We start from the raw sequence: 16,134 nt of genomic DNA, 5'->3' as shown, positions 1-16,134 counted from the left end.
CTGAAAGAGCCGGTGTTGTGTCTCGTCTTTCACAGATGATGCTAACCAGGTGTGTGAGGGTTGTTTGATGTGAAGCAGCTTTCCCGTGAGCTTGGATTGCACCACCGTGGTGGATGATGCCATAACGAAACATGTCGTCTTCGAGCTCTGATATAAACCACGAGTCCTCTTTTTGTCCTCAGAGAAGCTTCACAGGGGTCACTTTTTTCCCTGCTGCAGCTCACATGCTGTAACTGTCTTCTCTGTGCATTTGCTCGAGTGGAAATAAGCCTAAAAAATTCTTCAATGAACTTTTTCCCATTGAGGAATCGCACAAGACATGCTCAGCCGTGCTTTCCCAGGGATGGGCGAGGGTGTTTGCCTTCACAGAGGCTGTCGAGCTGATGACTGCCTGTCGCCGCAGCAAGGGGGACGGTTTTTTCGCACCTCCCAGCACTGAGTAGCTTTCGGAGAGAGGTTTTGCTCTTTGGCCTTTTCTCTTTCACAGGTTTGGAAGATGGAAGCAGCATCTCCTTCCTGGCTGTGTGCCAGGGATGGGGCTTCTCTGGCTGTCTTGAGCATCAGCTGCTCAGCGTAAGTTCAGACTTGCCGGAAAAATTTTTCAACAGCTCCATCTTCTCCTGGCTCTTGTCCTGACAATGTAATTTTTTTGAAGACACCCTGTTTGCTAGCAGGTTGGTTCTGAGAAAGCTGAGCCTGTGTGTTTGGCTTCATTAGACTGGGAATGTAGCTGGTGGGTTTCTAGTCCAGCTTTCTTTATATTGCTGGAGGTATTTGCAGTCCAAAGGCAGGAGGCTCCTCCTCCATCATCCCGCTCACCAGTACTGTGGTTTCTGTGTTTGTCTGACTTCAGCCTTGCAGGGCAGGCAGAGGATCAGAGAAAGCACAGAATGGTCCTCGGGCATGGACCTGCCTTTTGTGGGGGCGAAGAGGAGATCTAAGGGAGGAGAAAATCTCCCACTGGCTTTGGCAGAAGCTAACACTGCTGCGCCAAAGGGGTCGTGAGGATGCTGATGGAGAAAGTTAAGGGATTTCTTTTGCTTTGGGTAGTGTAGAGGTTGAAAAAAATGCTTTTAAAAATCCCTGTTCAACCCTTTGGCAGGCTAGAAGTAAGCTTTCTCCTGACGACTGTCTATAGCTGGCCCTGGGGATGCCTTTTCTGAGCTCAGTCTCCCTGTTCCCATGCATGCATAAAGCTTGGCAGCTTGGTGTTTGGCTGTGGCAGGATCTGCCCCCTCGAGCCCTGGGCTTGCAGGGCTTTGGTGGCAAGAAGAGGAATATCCCCTGGTCTGTGCTTCTTCCCCTCCTCCTGTCCTTGATCTCCTTTCATCCATGCTGCCCAGCCCTGATCCTTTCAGCAATCACTCTCAAATGCCCAGTCTCCCTAATTCCCCCCCCGCCCCTCGTTGAATCCTCTTGACTCAGCCTCTCTGGAAGTGCAATGCCCGAAACTGGACCCAGCTGAGGTGGAGGAGGGTTGAGAGGTTATATCTCACCTGCTGCCAGCTTGGTTAGCGTGGGGCTGGGATGCTCTGCAGCTTGGCCGAGGGGAGAGGTGGTGCAGAGGGATCTGGGATTTGGAAGCGGGGAGGGAAATTCACTTTAATTTGATGGAAAAGCATGGAAAAGCAGATAGCTTTCTCTGGGAGGTGGGATTGCTGTGCGCCTGCCTGGAGCAGCCAGGATGCGGCTGCAAATGCTAATTAGTGCCTGACTTGCAAGACTAAATAAAGCAGCAGGGCACTCCAGGCAATTTATTAATGGGTGATTATTTCAGGCCTCTTCAGCTGAGCCTCCCAGCCTAAGGCAGTTAGCCCAAGGAGTGCTGTGGTTGTTGGGAACACTCAGTATGGGATGTTTCCGTAGGAAATAGGAGAGCCCATAGCAGCAGGCTGGAGGATGCTTCCCTCCTGCACCGCACTGCGTGGTGCAAAGTGATTCTGTCCCTTAGCTGCGATGGTTTGGTGGGGACAGGGTCTCACCAGCCTCTGCCTGAACTGTCAGCAAACCCCTTGTGCTTGTTTGGTGCCGTACGCAGCTGCAGAGGTGGCTGTTGGTTTGGGTTTGGGCTTTTTGGAGAGTATGAAGACCTGAGCAGCCCGTGGGGAGGTGGGTAACAGCAAGGCACCTCAGCTTTGTGGTGATGGAGGGAGACCAAGCACCAAAACCAGCTCCTGTGAGTTTTGTAGGGCTGGATGCACAGCCTGACTACGTCCCCATAAATGCACAGGACTGGAAGTTTCTTGGCTGTCCTTTAAACCTCTCCCCACTCTTTCAGCCTGCAATCATTTGAGTGCTGAATCCCCCTTTGATTCAAGACTCAGCATCCTTCTGTTTTATTGTTAGCTCTGGTGTATGAGCTGCTCCAATCCCACAGCGTCACAGAGTGGGGGAACAGCCAACTTCAAGGCTCTCTGGTGCATTTGGGCACTTTTGGTGGCTTCAGGAGGTATGTGAGGAGTTTAACTTGAGGTGCTTGTGATGCCAGGGCACTGAGCAGGACCTGCTGCTGGGCCGCAGCGCCGGCATCTCGGCATGCCTGGCTTGTGCTGAGGAGTGCTCAGGGAGACCACAAGAAGCAGATTATATACACAGCACCTGACCCCTGTTGTGACATCCAGACTGACTTGCAGAGACACCTTTAGTATGACTCTCCTTTGCTCATGCAGATGGATGTCACAACAGATCAGCCACTGGGAAGCACCTGCACGCACACAACGAGGGGAAGAGGAAAAGGGATGGAGGATCATGGGTTTTCTTCCAGGCTCTGCTCAGAGCTCCCCAAAAAAATGTGGCTAATGCATGCAATCAGCTCTGCCATCTCACCCCTGGAGAAGCTGGGGACTGGTGAGTCCTGCTGGGGCGTGGTGGGAAGTTGTGGGTTTGGGAACCCTGAGTGGGACCAGGTGAGTACTTACACCCATGTTTGTGTGGCATTTAGCTGAGAACTGGCAGGTGTGTTTAAAAAATGGGGCCAAAGATGCTCTGGGCTGGATTCCCTTAGGCAAACACTTGCAGAGAGGTTAGGAAAAGGGACCTCTGGGGTGGGAGTGCAAGGCGTGCTGCATCTTGCTGCTTTGGAAGGGGCTGCAGGGGGGGAAGGCTGGATGAGAGCATCTACGATGCTGCTCCTTCTGCACCTCCATCACTTGCAATCCCACTTGTGAGAACTTGGCAGGGTGGGGGATATAGCAACCAAAATCCCCATTTCCAGAAGGTTATTCCTCCATCCCAGGAAAGAGGTCTCTACAAGATTGCTATCTCATTGATTTTAAAGATACCAAGACTGGGTGTTGGACTTACGGGTCTTGGTAATTAAAACCAGCAGTATTTGTGAATATGGGTATGTTTTATGGCAGCGCACAGCAAATGACACTTTCAACTTAAAGCAGTTAAAAGCTTTTTCTGCCGCTGCTGCTGTGTGACACCTGGTGTGGCTGTTCAGCCGAATGACCGGGAGGAGTTTGGTGGAGCAGTGGCTGTTGCTTGAATCTGGATGCATAGTTTATAGCTTGGTGTGAAATTTGCTGGCTTTCACTAGCCTTCCAGCCGCCTAATTTTTCAGTGAATAAATTACTGTGCTGACCCTGAGAAATCAGCCCTTTGGGGCTGCGTTGGGAATGTGTCCAGGCAGTTTTGCAAGAAGATGCTGCTCATCTCTGTTGTTAGTGCTGGGGAAGGCACGTCCTGCTGAGGCAGGCAGCTCATGGGGAGCACCATGATTCAGGCAAGGCTGTTATTGAAAAGAGTGAGCAGACAGCAAAGAGGAAACACCGTGGCTTGGGTGAGTGTTGCCTTGCTGCAAGGCAGTTGCAGAGTCTCTGCAGTGTAGCTGAGGCCATTGTGCCTGGCCCAGGGCTTTGCTGGCGGGAGAGATGCCAACAGGGATGTTGTGGCCTGTGCCACAGCTGTGCACATCTGTGCAGATGAGCATCAGGCAGAGGCTGGTGTGGTACCCTCCTCCAGAGATGCTGTCCTGGAGCTGCCTGGACCTTTTCCACCTGCATCCCGGGTGTCCATGGGTGAGCTGCACTAGCCCAGGGACTCTGCCTCCCTGCTGTGGGGGTGTTCAGCTTGGCAGGGCTTCCCCTTTGCAAATGAGGAAAACACCTCTTCTTAATCCAGCAGGTAATGAATTTGTTCCTGGAAAAAAAACTTCCTTTCCTGCATGGTTATAAACATGCTACTGAGTCACAGCTACCCAGTCCCAATTTGAAATTTGGCCAGAGCACCGTAGATGACTCTCATTTGATCCCATTTTTATTTTTCCTCTCATCATAGCTTCAGACTTATTTAAAAAATAAAATCAAATCAGGGTGCCAAAAGCCACTTTCTAATATGAGTGCAGCCCATCAGATCTCCTGGGAATATCAGTCATGGAAAGTCTGTCCCCTCTCCAGACCCTGCCTGGACTGCGTTAGGGATCTGTCCCGGAGATGAGGAGCAGCCCCCGGCTTTCTGAGCAGCCCGGGGTCGGCAGAGGATGCTTTTAACAATATTGCCTGTACCCAGCAGTGCATAGGTGGATTTTGGGTTGCCTGAGGTGAGCCGGAGGCTGCTCCAGCGCCCGGAGAGCTGCGCGAAGGCTGCAATAACTGCACGGGGCGGGGGGCTGGGAGGCAAAGGCGGGTCAGGGGGGGCTCGGCTGGGCTTGGATTCCCCCCGACTGCAGCGAGGGGAAGAAGCAAAGCGGAGCCCCGCTGCTGCCGGAGGCTGGGATGGGCGGCGGGGGGGTGCAGGGAGGGGGCAGCGGCCGCTAGATGGCAATGCCGGAGCGGCGGCGGCCCCGCCGCATCCCTGCGGCGGGGGGTGATGGGGGGGGCTTGGCCCTCCCCTGGGCTACCCCTTCCCAGCGCCTCCGGTGATGCCCCGCCGTGCAGGGGTAGTGGCATGGCTGGGAGGGTGGGGAGACAAAAAAAAAAAGGCAAGGAGGAGGCTTGGATGACAGTATCAGCGTGAGGAGGGGGGTTAGCCTGTCTCTGAAAGCCAGTGCATCCCAAGTGCCTTCCTGTCCCGGCATCTGCTGTTGCACTGTCTTCTTGGATTTCCTTCATTCACAAAAAATACCCAAACAACCCCACATAGCTGGCTCTGGATCTCTGTGCCATGTTGAATCATGCGGGCATCAGCCGCGCTTCTCCCTGACTCACCGATCCCAGCGTGCTGGGGTGAGGGTCAAGATGAGAACAGCAATAAACATCCTTGGAAACCAAGCCTGCATCTCTTGGCATAGCCAGGGACTTTTTTTTTTTTGCTTTCAATCTTCTCTTAAGGAGCTGCTTTCTCATAAATATCCCATCCTTTAGCACCGTCTGAGCAGGAGAGAGGCTCCCAGCGGGGTCATCCTGTGCTCTGCTCTGCAGCAGCGAATGTAAAGTAGAGCCGAGAGCGAACCCCTGGGGGCAGGGGACAGCCCGCTGTCCCAGCAGAAGTGTCCAGGTAAGGTGTGCACCCCTGCTTCGAGGGGACAGGAGGAAGGATGCCTGCCTTCTCCTCGGCCTCTCGCAGTGCTCGGGAGCCTCTGAGCCGGGTAGGGGATGCAGGGGGAGCGCTGGGGCCAGCCTTCCCCATCCTCCTCAGCCTCTGGGTACCAGCCAGAGCCTGAGCATTTAGGCTGGGTGGAGGCTTGTCTGCAGGCTCAGGGAGATGGAAGAGGGCTGGGGAGTTCAGGGGGGGAGCCGAGGCAGGAACTCTGCGGGGCTGAGGATCTGCTCCTGGCAATCGGCCCAGCCTTGGGCTTAATTAACAGCAGTTTAAAGGGTTGAAAGGTGGGAAGAGTGGCATTGCTCCTGATGCTGCGCTGGCGGTAGGGAGGAGGAGGAGGAGGCAAAGGGGATGAGCCACAAATCATAATTGATTCGTTTAGGGCAGCATCTTGCCTGGAATGAATCGAAGGGACTGTAATTAGTTGGTAGCTGGCGTGGCCTCCTCGCTGCCTGTTGTTAGTGACATGAAAGCCCAGGGTCACTCTGGCTTGCGCTGGGACTGGCCGGTGGCCTGGGCAGCATTTCGGGAGGAATCTGCCCACCCCTGCTCCACTTGGTGCTGCAGTGTGGTGGTGACATAGCTGGGGGGTGTGCCGAAACCCCCCAATTACACCCACCTCTGTTTTATAAGGCCAGTTGGAGGAGCAAAGTCAAGTAGGGATGCAGCAGATGGGCATCGTGGTGAGCTGGGGGGCTCTTGGTGTCTGGTTGAGGTTGAGGGAATAATACCACAGCCTTTTTTGCAAACAGTCCTCTGTTATCTTGCTGAGGAGGATCTGATCCTTCCTCTTGCTCGCCCAGTCAGCCCAAGGGCTCCTGGTAATTCATCCATGAGAGCCTGGACCAAAAAGCGAGCCCTGTGGCTGTTTGGTCTCAGTAGTGTCCACGGGGTGGGGAAGTCTCTGGTGAGGTGCTACCAGGCTGCACTGAGGGATCAGCCCTTGCCCAAATGAGTTAACAATTTATGTGATCAAGGGCTTGATATTAAATCTCTTTTTTTTTTTTTTTTTCAGCTGTCCCAAGTATCCCTGATTGCCCCACAGCAGATGTGGGGGACAGGGCAGCACCTGCTGTGTTTGCAGAGCAGGTTGCTGGTGGTGAGGTGGATGGGGAAAGAGCATCACGGGGACAAGGGGTGTCTTGTGATGCTGGCTGGAGCTGTGGGTGCCTTTCCTATGGGAAGGGTAGGTAGCGAGTGCTGAAGGCCCTGGGGAGCCCTTTGGATGCAAGGTTGAATGGGAAGGGTGGGGGATCCTGTGTGTGAACAGCTTGCAGGGTGTGCTGAGCAGTGAGGCTGGTGCCCTGCCCACTGGGTAAGGAGGACATTGGGGACATCCCTGGGGAGCTGCGAGTCCCCTGTGTGTGCCAGGAAGGCAGGGTGGGTTCCCCAAAGGTGGGTGGGCAGGCAGCCCCCTGCAGCAGGCACAGCCCAGCCCAAGGGACCCTGAGCATCCCTGGGTGACCTTGGCACCCACATGGCTGCAGAGGTGAGGGTGTAGCACCGGCAAGTCTCCAGTCCTCTGCCTGCAGTGGGATGACTGGGGGGAGCAGGGTCGGATCCCGGAGTGGCCCTGGGGCCAGCTCCCCCCACCCACCTCCCCGTGGCAGCTGCTGCAGGGACACATCCAGACCGGGTTATTTACACCTCTCTGATGAGCTGCTTCATCTTCTGGCCAACATGAAATGTTAAAAAGAAAATACTGAGGCAGGGGGGTGCTAAGGAGGCTGATCTGTATGCGAGTGAGCAGGAGGGCTCTCCCCGGGCAGCCGCTGGCATCGCGGCAGCTCTGGCAGGGAGCTGGGAGCCTCGAAGTTTCCCAGGGATGGGGGGACGGTGCATGTGGCCGGAGAGATGCTCGGTGCGGGCTGAGATGGGGTGAGCCTCCTGCCTCCCCTGCAGGCAGGGGGGAGGCAGAGCACCCCTTTGTCCCCCCCCCCAGCCCCCCAATTTAGCCACTCACCTAGGAGCACCCATGTGCTGGAAAGCCCTCTGCAGCCGGGGCAGGGGGGGGTTTCTTGCAGGGTGGGAGCTCCCCAATTGCCTTTGTTCCCTTCAGACCCTCCCCTCGCCTCTGATATTTTTTTTTTTTTTTTTTTCCTCCTTTGCGGCAGCTCCCGTGCTTGCCAACAGAATGCACTGGATGGAGCGAGGGAGCGAGCCGGGCGTGCGTGCGTGTGTGCGCGCTTGTGTGCGCGTGTGTTGCCACTGACTTCATTAAAGCAAGCTGTCCCCGAGCTGCAGAGGCGCGGCAGCCTTTTAATTTCGTGGCCCGGCTCCTGCGGGAAGCTGGCGTCGCCTCGCGCGCTCCTGCCCTGGCAGCGAAAGGCTGAGCATCCCTGCCACCGCAGGTGCCTGCCTGGGGGGCTCTGCCCGCCATCCCTGCCCGCTGCCCCGGGGAGCCAGCGGATGGGTGGCCGGGCTCCCGCAGGCTGCTGAAGATGGAGTCCGGAGGAGGGAGTTGGACACTTGGCTCCAACTAGGCTGGACCACGCTGCAACCTGTTCCCCCGGCCTCCCCTCCGCTGCTGCGCTGGGTGCTGTACCAAATTGCGTCTTCCTTTGCGACGGGGCGGATGGAAGGACTTGGATCCCAGCCCTTTCCCTGCCTGATCTCTGCCGGCAGGCAGTCCCTGGGCTCGACGTGCTGGGGGGTTAAAAGAGGCTGGTTTGGGCTTGCAGGCAGAGCGAGCGGTGGGAAGGATGTGGCTGGGTTTAACCCCTTGCTTCGTGGCGGAAGGTGCTTAGGGACTGAGCTTCTGCGGCCTCCGCCGAGCACGGGGGACGGCTCCCTGCTGCCCGTGTGGCTGTTGTGGGGGGGCCTGGAGGCAGCCAGCTGCCCACCATGCCGTGCTGGAGGCTGAGCCGGTGCCGCGCGTTGCCACCTCTCCTTCTCCACGCGGGTCCCTGCTCCCGCGGAGGGCTGGAGGAGAGACGGAACTGAGCATCACCCAGAGAGGAGGAGGGGGCTGTGGTTGGGACTGCGCCCTGCAACCCCCCTCCCTCTTCTCACCCCCCTACTCCCCCTTCCTCCGCTGCCTCGGCGGAGCTGCTTTGGCTCACCTGTGTGTTTTCTTCCAGGATGGCTCGCTTTGGGGAGGCGGTGGCCGGCAGGCTGGGTTCTGGAGATGGGGGCTCTGACCAGAACCGGAGTCGGCAAGGACCTCCTGCCCCTGCGGGAGGGACCCCGGGAGCCTTCAAGCAAACCAAAGCGCAGAGAGCCCGGACTATGGCTCTGTACAACCCCATCCCCGTCCGGCAGAACTGCTTCACCGTCAACAGATCGCTCTTCCTCTTTGGGGAAGAGAACATAGTCAGGAAATATGCTAAGAAGCTTATTGACTGGCCATATCCTTTCTGCGCCCCCTGCGAGCCCCCCCCTTGCTCCCTGGATTTGCCTTGGTGGCCACCCAGGACACGAGCATGTGGCACTAGCCGGCAGGTAAGCGCCTGCCTTCTGCTCTCCTTCGGTGTGTGGAGACGGGTGCCCCGTCCCCCGGGGATGCTCTCCTTGCCCTGTTGCTGCTTCCCCTCCCGTGCTCCGCTTGGTGCCTGGCGGGAAGCTGAGCCCCTTCTCCCTGTGAGGAGCCCTCCAGCCCCTCCTCGGGCTTGGATTTGGAAGCCCCCATGCTGGCAAGGAGGGGTTTAACCCTGCATGCTTCAGGATGCTCTGTGCGCGTGTGGCTGGGGGGGTCGTGGCATTTCCTCTGTGCCTCAGTGTTTTGCTGGAGTTTTGCCTCCCCACCCCACCTGGAGCTCCGCATCCCATTGGGGACAGACCCCCGGGAGGCCACAAATCTCCGGTCCCTGCTGGGTGTTGGCTTTGTCCCTGCTTGTGTGTGCCCCTTTTGGTGCTGATCACACCTGGCAGAGGCACAGCCATCCTTGCCCTGCAGCCCCCGGCACCCCCCCAGCAGCTCTGGGAACTGGCTGTCCCCTCCCTGCGGCAGAGGGAAAGATGCTGAAAACCTCTGGCTGTGGCCCACAGCCCCTTGCGGGGGGCTGGTGCAGGGGACCACCATGGTTTATCCCAGGGGTCCCCCCTCCTAGGGCTGGGTGGAGGGTGCAGGTGACCTCCTCACTCCTTACCATGTTCCTCCATCCTTTTGTACACCCCCCAAGCGCTTCTTTCCCCTCCCACCCTCCCTGCAGGTGCCCCCAGGTGCCCTGGCTGGTGCCCAGCACCACACCACATAGCTCCCCATCAGCCTGGGCTCGGCACCCTGCTGCTCCCCAAAACCCCTCTTGGGCTTTGCCCCCATTGAGGAGCCGAGCCTGAAAACTTCAGTCTGGCCACGCTTTGGCTTTAGGACCCTCCCTGTGCCGTTTTCTGCAGTGGTGATTACATGCAGCTCTTGCCGCTGCTGCTTTCTCTTCCTGCAACTTGTTGGTTAACTTGCCGGCTCCGCCGACGGGCGCGGGAGAGCTTGCCCCGCTGCCAAGCAGCAATGCCTTGGTCTGGTGCAACAGGTACCTCAGGGAAACCCTCCAGTAAGATGCAGGATGGGTCACCCACTCTGCTGAGCATCACTGGGGAAATAACCCCTTTGTAGCTCCAACACATCAGGTCAAGCCTCTGCCAGGCAGGAGCTGGTTCTGTCTGGGGACCTGCAAAGCCCCCAGGCTTGGAGGTGGGTGACCTGGGGATGAAGGGGAAGCTCGGGGGTGGGGGGGCTGAATTCCCTGTGGCATCCCTAAATCTGCCCCGGCTGGCAGCACTCTCTGGGTGGGCAGCTGCAGGAGCATTGGTGCGGTAGCGAGGATGGGAACGCGACAGCTCAGCTCGGAGCCCTGCAGGGCAGCGGCCAGGCTGGCCTGTGGGCTTTTCCAGAATATGCCAAATTATTCATGTGCTTTTTCAGCGCGGTGTGGGAGGGCCCTCGCCCCTTCAGCTTTCATTTAAAGCAAGAAGGAGCTGGGGTGCTGCTGCTGGCCCAGCGCTCCCCGCGTGGGCCGGGGTCCCGTGCCGGCGTGATGTCTCATCTCCAGGCAGCCGCTGTCTCCTAGAGACTAGAGCTTCACCACCGCGCGGTAAAAACTCCCCAGCATTATTCTTTCCTGGAATTTGCAATGCATGAGGGAGATAGGCTCATTTTATATTTTTTTTTTTTCAGAAGTAAGTGACATATCCCTGTGTGAGTGCTGGGAACGGGCGTGCTCCAGGTGTGGGAGCTGAGCATCCCTGCATGTCCCCCGCCTGGCTGCCATCTCTTTCTAAGAAACTCATCCACCCTGGAGCTCCTCCCCACTGCTTGAGCTCTCCAGGGCTTGGGGATGGGCAAGGCTTTTTGGTGATGAGTTTGGTGAGGTTGGCCAGGCAAGTTGTTCCCATCCTTGTAGTTGTAGCCTGGCACACACAGATGGTGCCTTTTGGTAGGGCCAGGGAAAATGTGTGAGCATCTCAGCTGTCTGGCCCAGAGCCCGTGGCATCGATCCTGGGCGAGGGTGGTTTGGGGAGGTGAACGTTGGATCTTGGCCACAGTCAATGAGAGCTGCTGGCCTTGGGAGGGAGGTGGCCAGTCCCAGTGCTGCGGGTCAGAACGGGCACGGCACTGAGGAAAGCCAAGGGGGCTGGGGTGGAGCGTGGGGAGGAGTGGAGAGTCTTCTTCATCCAGCTCCAGTTGACTAGGTAATAGGGCTAAAAATAACTGGTGATTCAGGCCTGTATATCTGCTGGGTAACTGTATAATTATAACCAGCAGCCTCTGCAGTTTGGCTTCCCAGTGTAAATAGGGATGATGCATGGAGGGGAAGAAGGAGAAATACGAGAAACTGGGATTGGGGTGCAGCTCTGTGGGGAGACAAGTCTTTTGAGTTCCTTGCTGGAAAACCCAGTGCCTTATCTCTACTGGAGCTGCTCTTTTTACTGGTTCTGCCCAAAAGGTGAGGTAGCTGTTCTTTTGGCTGTAGGAACATCTACTCTTCTTCAGAAACACAGCCTCATCCTGCCTCCTCTCCTCTAGCTGATGGCCAGGCCTTTAGCCTTGATTTCATTTGTTTGGCTGCCTGGAAAGCTGCAATTCAGTTAGCACATGAGATGGGCTGCAGCTCATCTATATCTGCTCCGTTCTTCATCCGCTTAATCACATTTGACCTGGATAAGATCCCTCTCCTGCCTCAGAAAGGCTAGATGACATTGTGTGGCTCTGTCTCTGTCCCCAAGGACAGCCTCCAGCCGCAAGCACACACCGGCCACTCTGCCTGTCCCCCTGGTTTGGCAGGGGAGAGGGATGTCCATCAGTCCCCTGGGGACCTCGCTGTTCCCTGCAGTGAGGGCTTTCTCCTATCTCAGCCCGTTTGAGGACTAAATCTGGCATTGAGCTGGCCAAGAGCAACTGGGGTGTCTGCGAAGCCCCATGTGCATCCCCGGTCCAACGCGCCTGGGGATTTTGCTCTGTGGGTTGCACACCCGTGTGTGCCTGAATAGTTTTGCTCATGATGACTCCCGCTTTGACCTGGGCATCTCTGATGCTGCATGGGTGCTGCCCCTCGGGGACCCTGGCAGTGTTATGCTCCACCTGGGCAAGTATCTTCTGCACTTTGGCTTTTGCCCAGCTGAGATTTCAGCAGGTCTCGCCTCTCTGTGGGAAGAGCTGCACCATGTGGTGCCATCCTTGGGCAGCTCCTTCCTTGCGCTACCCAAGAACATCTTTTTTTTTTTTTTTTTTTTCTTCCAAGGCTGTTTTCTCTGCCCTTCATTCATCAGATTTTAAAATGTGGTTGTGGGTTTTTTTTTTTTTTGGGAGGGGCGAGTAGGTGTAATGGCAGGTCCATCTTTTTGACAGCCGGGGAGAGCGAGGCTGCCTGTCAGATGGTGAATTTAAACAGAGGCAGCTGTTGTCATGGTGACGCCAAGTTGCATCCTGTTGCTGTGGCAACCAAAGTTAAAAAACTGATGTTAAGGCAGGAAAATCACATGATGTAGTTCTTTTTTGTTTAAAAAAAAAAAAAGGAGGAGGAGAGAGATTTGATTTTCCAGTTTTTTAAGCGCAGGGTGAGGTGGGGGAGAAGGAGACGCTTCTCCATGGACCTGTTTGCACATGGCAGGCCGGCACCCCACATCCCCACGGGAGGGGCAGCAGTGCGGGCAGCTCTGCCCGGCTGGCTCCTGGCTGGCACTGCCTTCAGTTTAGCCCCTGATGGAGACCAGATCGCCATGTCTTGGAGTCATAACCTGCAACATCTGTGGCTGCAGAAAGCAAGTGGAGTCTTCCCAGTTGAGGCACGACCGTGCAGTGAGATTTAGGCAAGCTGAGCAGCTTGCCTGGGTGCTCCCTGTGAGCTGTGCAGAGACACAAGCATGACTCCAAGCTCATGGCTCGTTCTCCTGAGCCCGTTTTGCTGTGTGTAACAGGTACGCAGGAGCTGGCTCACATTCAAAGCGTGGTGGGAAGGATTTGGGGTCTGTCAGCACCTTGTCCCTCTGGACATCACCTTCTGTCAACCCCCGTAAAACACAGATGAGCCAGGAGTGCTGGGTGGCAGGATGCAGGGATGGGCACAGCCCCAAGGGGCCATGGAATTACAGCTGCTTGAGGGCACTGGATAGCCTTATCTGCTGAGGGAAGATCCCCTGTGTCCTCATGAACAAGCCAGAGAGGTGCTGTAGGGCTGGGGAACCCCAGAGTTGAATTAGGACCACTCATGGTCTTTGCTCCATTTGGCATTTTGGGTTTCTCTTGGAAAACAGGCTTGGAGAGGAGGTGCTTGCTTTCCTGCTCAGGTGCGGAGCTGAGATGAGGAGGGTTGGGGCATCCTAGGGATGGAGATGTTGAAGAGGTAGGTCTGTCTTCCCATCATGCTATGTCTGTGTGGGGCAGGTGGTAGTGGTGGGGTTGGGACCAGCAAGATGTAGGAACTGAGGCTCTCTCTGGTTGACACCTGGGGAGCAGGGAAAGCCCCTCAGTTCAGCAGGTCCTGGGGGAAGCCTGAGGAGCAGTGGAAAATAGAGACTTCAGTTTCTAGGGAATGTTGGAGCTGGGTTGGGTGATTGTTTCAGCCCTTCTTGCTGTCCCTCTGAGGTAGGCTTCCTCAAGAGCCTTTTCAGAGATGCCCATGTGGCCTCACTCCTCTGGCTCTTCTGTTCCTCACCCACCTGCCTGCCCAGGAGTGGGGAGAAGGCACAGTCATCAAAATGGAGAGATGGAGGGGGGCTTTCCACAGCTCCCAGCCCCTGCCCACATCTGGGAAGGGATTTGTCTCACACCCTGCCTCCTGGAGAGGTTGCATCAATGTGCCATCAGCACCATAAATCCATCTTCAGGGCTTGGAGTTGAGGACACTCCCTGCACTAGCAATATAGACATTCTGGGTGGGCTGGTTTTGGCTCCTGGTTGGGGAGGGAGGTGAAGAGGGGGAGTCACAGCTGGAAGCAAGGATCCACCGGTGGCTGGACATCTCCCTGGTGCTCCCTGCCAGCTCCACCAAGGAGCTCCAGCTGCAGGCATAGGGTTAACCTTCAATGCCTGCTCCAGGTGAGCTGGGGCATGGATCGGGGTGGGGGGGAGTCCATATGGTCCTGCGGATGCCTTCCTCACCTCAAATGCAATGGGAGGAAGCATGGAGCTGCAGGTGTGGTGTGCACTGGGATCGGCCGAGTTGCTAAGGAAACAAGTCAACGGTGCAGGGGAGAGAGCGTTGGGTAAAGGAGATAAATCAATAAGAAAACCTATTTTTATCGGCTCCCTAATGATCTTCCAGGAGAAGCCAGACGAAGGAGGAGGAGAAGGCTGGAGGGAGACGGACTTTCATTACCGGGCTTGGAGGGAGGCAAGTGCTACTCTGCGTTTTGGCTGGCTGGAAGGTTGTGTAATTAGACATCTAATGAGAGAGGAGACAAAGGAGCGATAGAGCATTGTCCAGCGGGCTCCAGCCCGGAGCTGGGAGGATGTTTGCTTGACATAAGTGAAGTATGTGCATAAAATTTCCCCTGGTTCAGCCAGATGTTCCTGCTGTCCCCTGGGGAGGGTTTTCTTAGCCTTGGCCTCTCAAAACCTGACACAGCTGGAGCCTCAGGGGCTTGTTTCCACAGGGTTGATGCCTTGTGGTTCTCACTGAGCTCCAGACATAAGCTAGGCTTGGGTCCTCAGAAAACTGGGACAGCGGGGTTTGGAGAGTCACTTTTGGCAGCAACTTCATGCTTAGGTCTCCGCTTAGGGCAGCGATTGCCCTATTTCCCTTAGACTCGATATCTACTGACCCATGTGCCACACAGTCGCTGGAAGTAGAGTGGGGATGCAGTCCCTTACTGGGGCTGTGACAAATGTGCATTGTCCTTACACTGTTGAGCCAGATGTTGGAGCCACCAAGGAAATATAGGGGTGAGCTGGGCCATTAGAGGTGGTCCTGAGCCCCCCAGCTACTGCCAGGCAGGGCTCCCATGCTCCTGGCTTTGGGAAAAGTTGGGCTTTTCCCTCTGGGTGTTTCCCCTGTGGGACTGGCAGCTGCAGGAGGGAGAAGGTGGCAGTAGATGCCTGGTGTGGTGGGGAGGAGCAGGGGTTGCTCGGCGGGGTTAGCTGAGCTGGGGCGGGCGGACAGACTCGCTGCGCCGTACCCACACTTCTCATCTAGGCAAATGTGCCTAGCGCCTGGGGAGCTGGCTGCACCGCCCCACTAACACGCTGTTTTCTTTTAAGCCTGTGCTAATTGCTCGCAGACTTTCAGGAAAATGAAACAAAAAGACCCCAAATAGGCCGGTGGCTCAGGGCCAAGCACCACAGTCTGCGTATCAGCTGAGGTGTGCAGCCAGAGGTGGGAAGCAGGGAAAGTACGTGGCTTTTGCAGGAGACATGCAATGAAATCTTCACTTGTATTAAGCCTTGGAGGAAAACTTTTGGGGTCTGGCCTCCCCACAAGCACAGGGAGCTGTTTGCGGTTCATGCCCAGCTGGCACCAAGGTCCGAGCCCACAGTGAGCTCTGCAGCGGTCTCTCTTTTGGTTTGCTTTTAACTTAGCAACCATTAATTTTGCTGAGTGGCCTTTTAAATGCCTTGGCTGAATCTTTCCTGGCTCTTCTCCCTGCCGGACTAAATACATCCCAGCTCCTGTGGGCTCTCCTTGGCTGGCCCTCCTGGCCACCTCTCCCGGGAGCTGCTCTGATTCCCAGCCCCGCTCCCACCTTGCCCATGTGCTGCAGCGTGCATGGGGTCGCTGCTGCTGGGTTTGCTGCTGCTGGGCTCATTTCATGGTTTCCAGTTTCCCATGTTCGTGGCCAGCACGGGGATGTCTTCTCTTGCCCGTGGGCTCAGGGCCACTGGTTTAAAGCATCTCGCTGTAGTCAGCGGCTTTGGCAGCCAAAAAGCAAAGTTGCAAAAGAGAAAATCATCCCCTTTCCTGGGGGCGTTTGACACCTCCTGGCCTGAGCAGTTCGAATCTGAAGCTGCCAGGTCTGGAGAAGCCCAGTGTGGTGGGGAAGGGCTCAGCTTGGGATGGCAGGAGTATGGATGATTTCTTTATGGGCAAATCACATCCCCTTTCCACAGATGAGAGCCTTGGGAAGGTGGCAGTCTCCTCCCGGGGTGGCTGCTGATGCTGGTGGTAATGGTAATATAGCTGTGGGGTTTTGACATGGAGGGAGGGGAGGAGGAGTGTGCTGCCTGCTGATGAATATCACCTCATTTTGTTATTGAGGACAACAGAGCTTTTATTGCAA

General features: G+C 56.3%; 1 protein-coding gene across 1 annotated transcript in view; it reads left to right on the top strand.

Annotated features, from left to right (window-relative positions):
- The window catches only part of CACNA1E (calcium voltage-gated channel subunit alpha1 E), a 113,853-nt gene that overhangs the window by 8,172 nt on the left and 89,547 nt on the right, over positions 1 to 16,134 (top strand). Inside the window, exon 2 of the mRNA XM_074876946.1 lies at positions 8,565 to 8,831. Coding sequence (XP_074733047.1) covers positions 8,565 to 8,831 — 267 coding nt within the window. The remainder of the gene's footprint in view (positions 1 to 8,564; positions 8,832 to 16,134) is intronic.

The sequence above is a fragment of the Strix uralensis genome, chromosome 8 (assembly GCF_047716275.1).
Source record: "Strix uralensis isolate ZFMK-TIS-50842 chromosome 8, bStrUra1, whole genome shotgun sequence".
NCBI lineage: Eukaryota > Metazoa > Chordata > Aves > Strigiformes > Strigidae > Strix > Strix uralensis.
The sequence above is the reverse complement of the archived record's forward strand: the minus strand, read 5'-3'. Positions and strand labels throughout refer to the sequence as shown.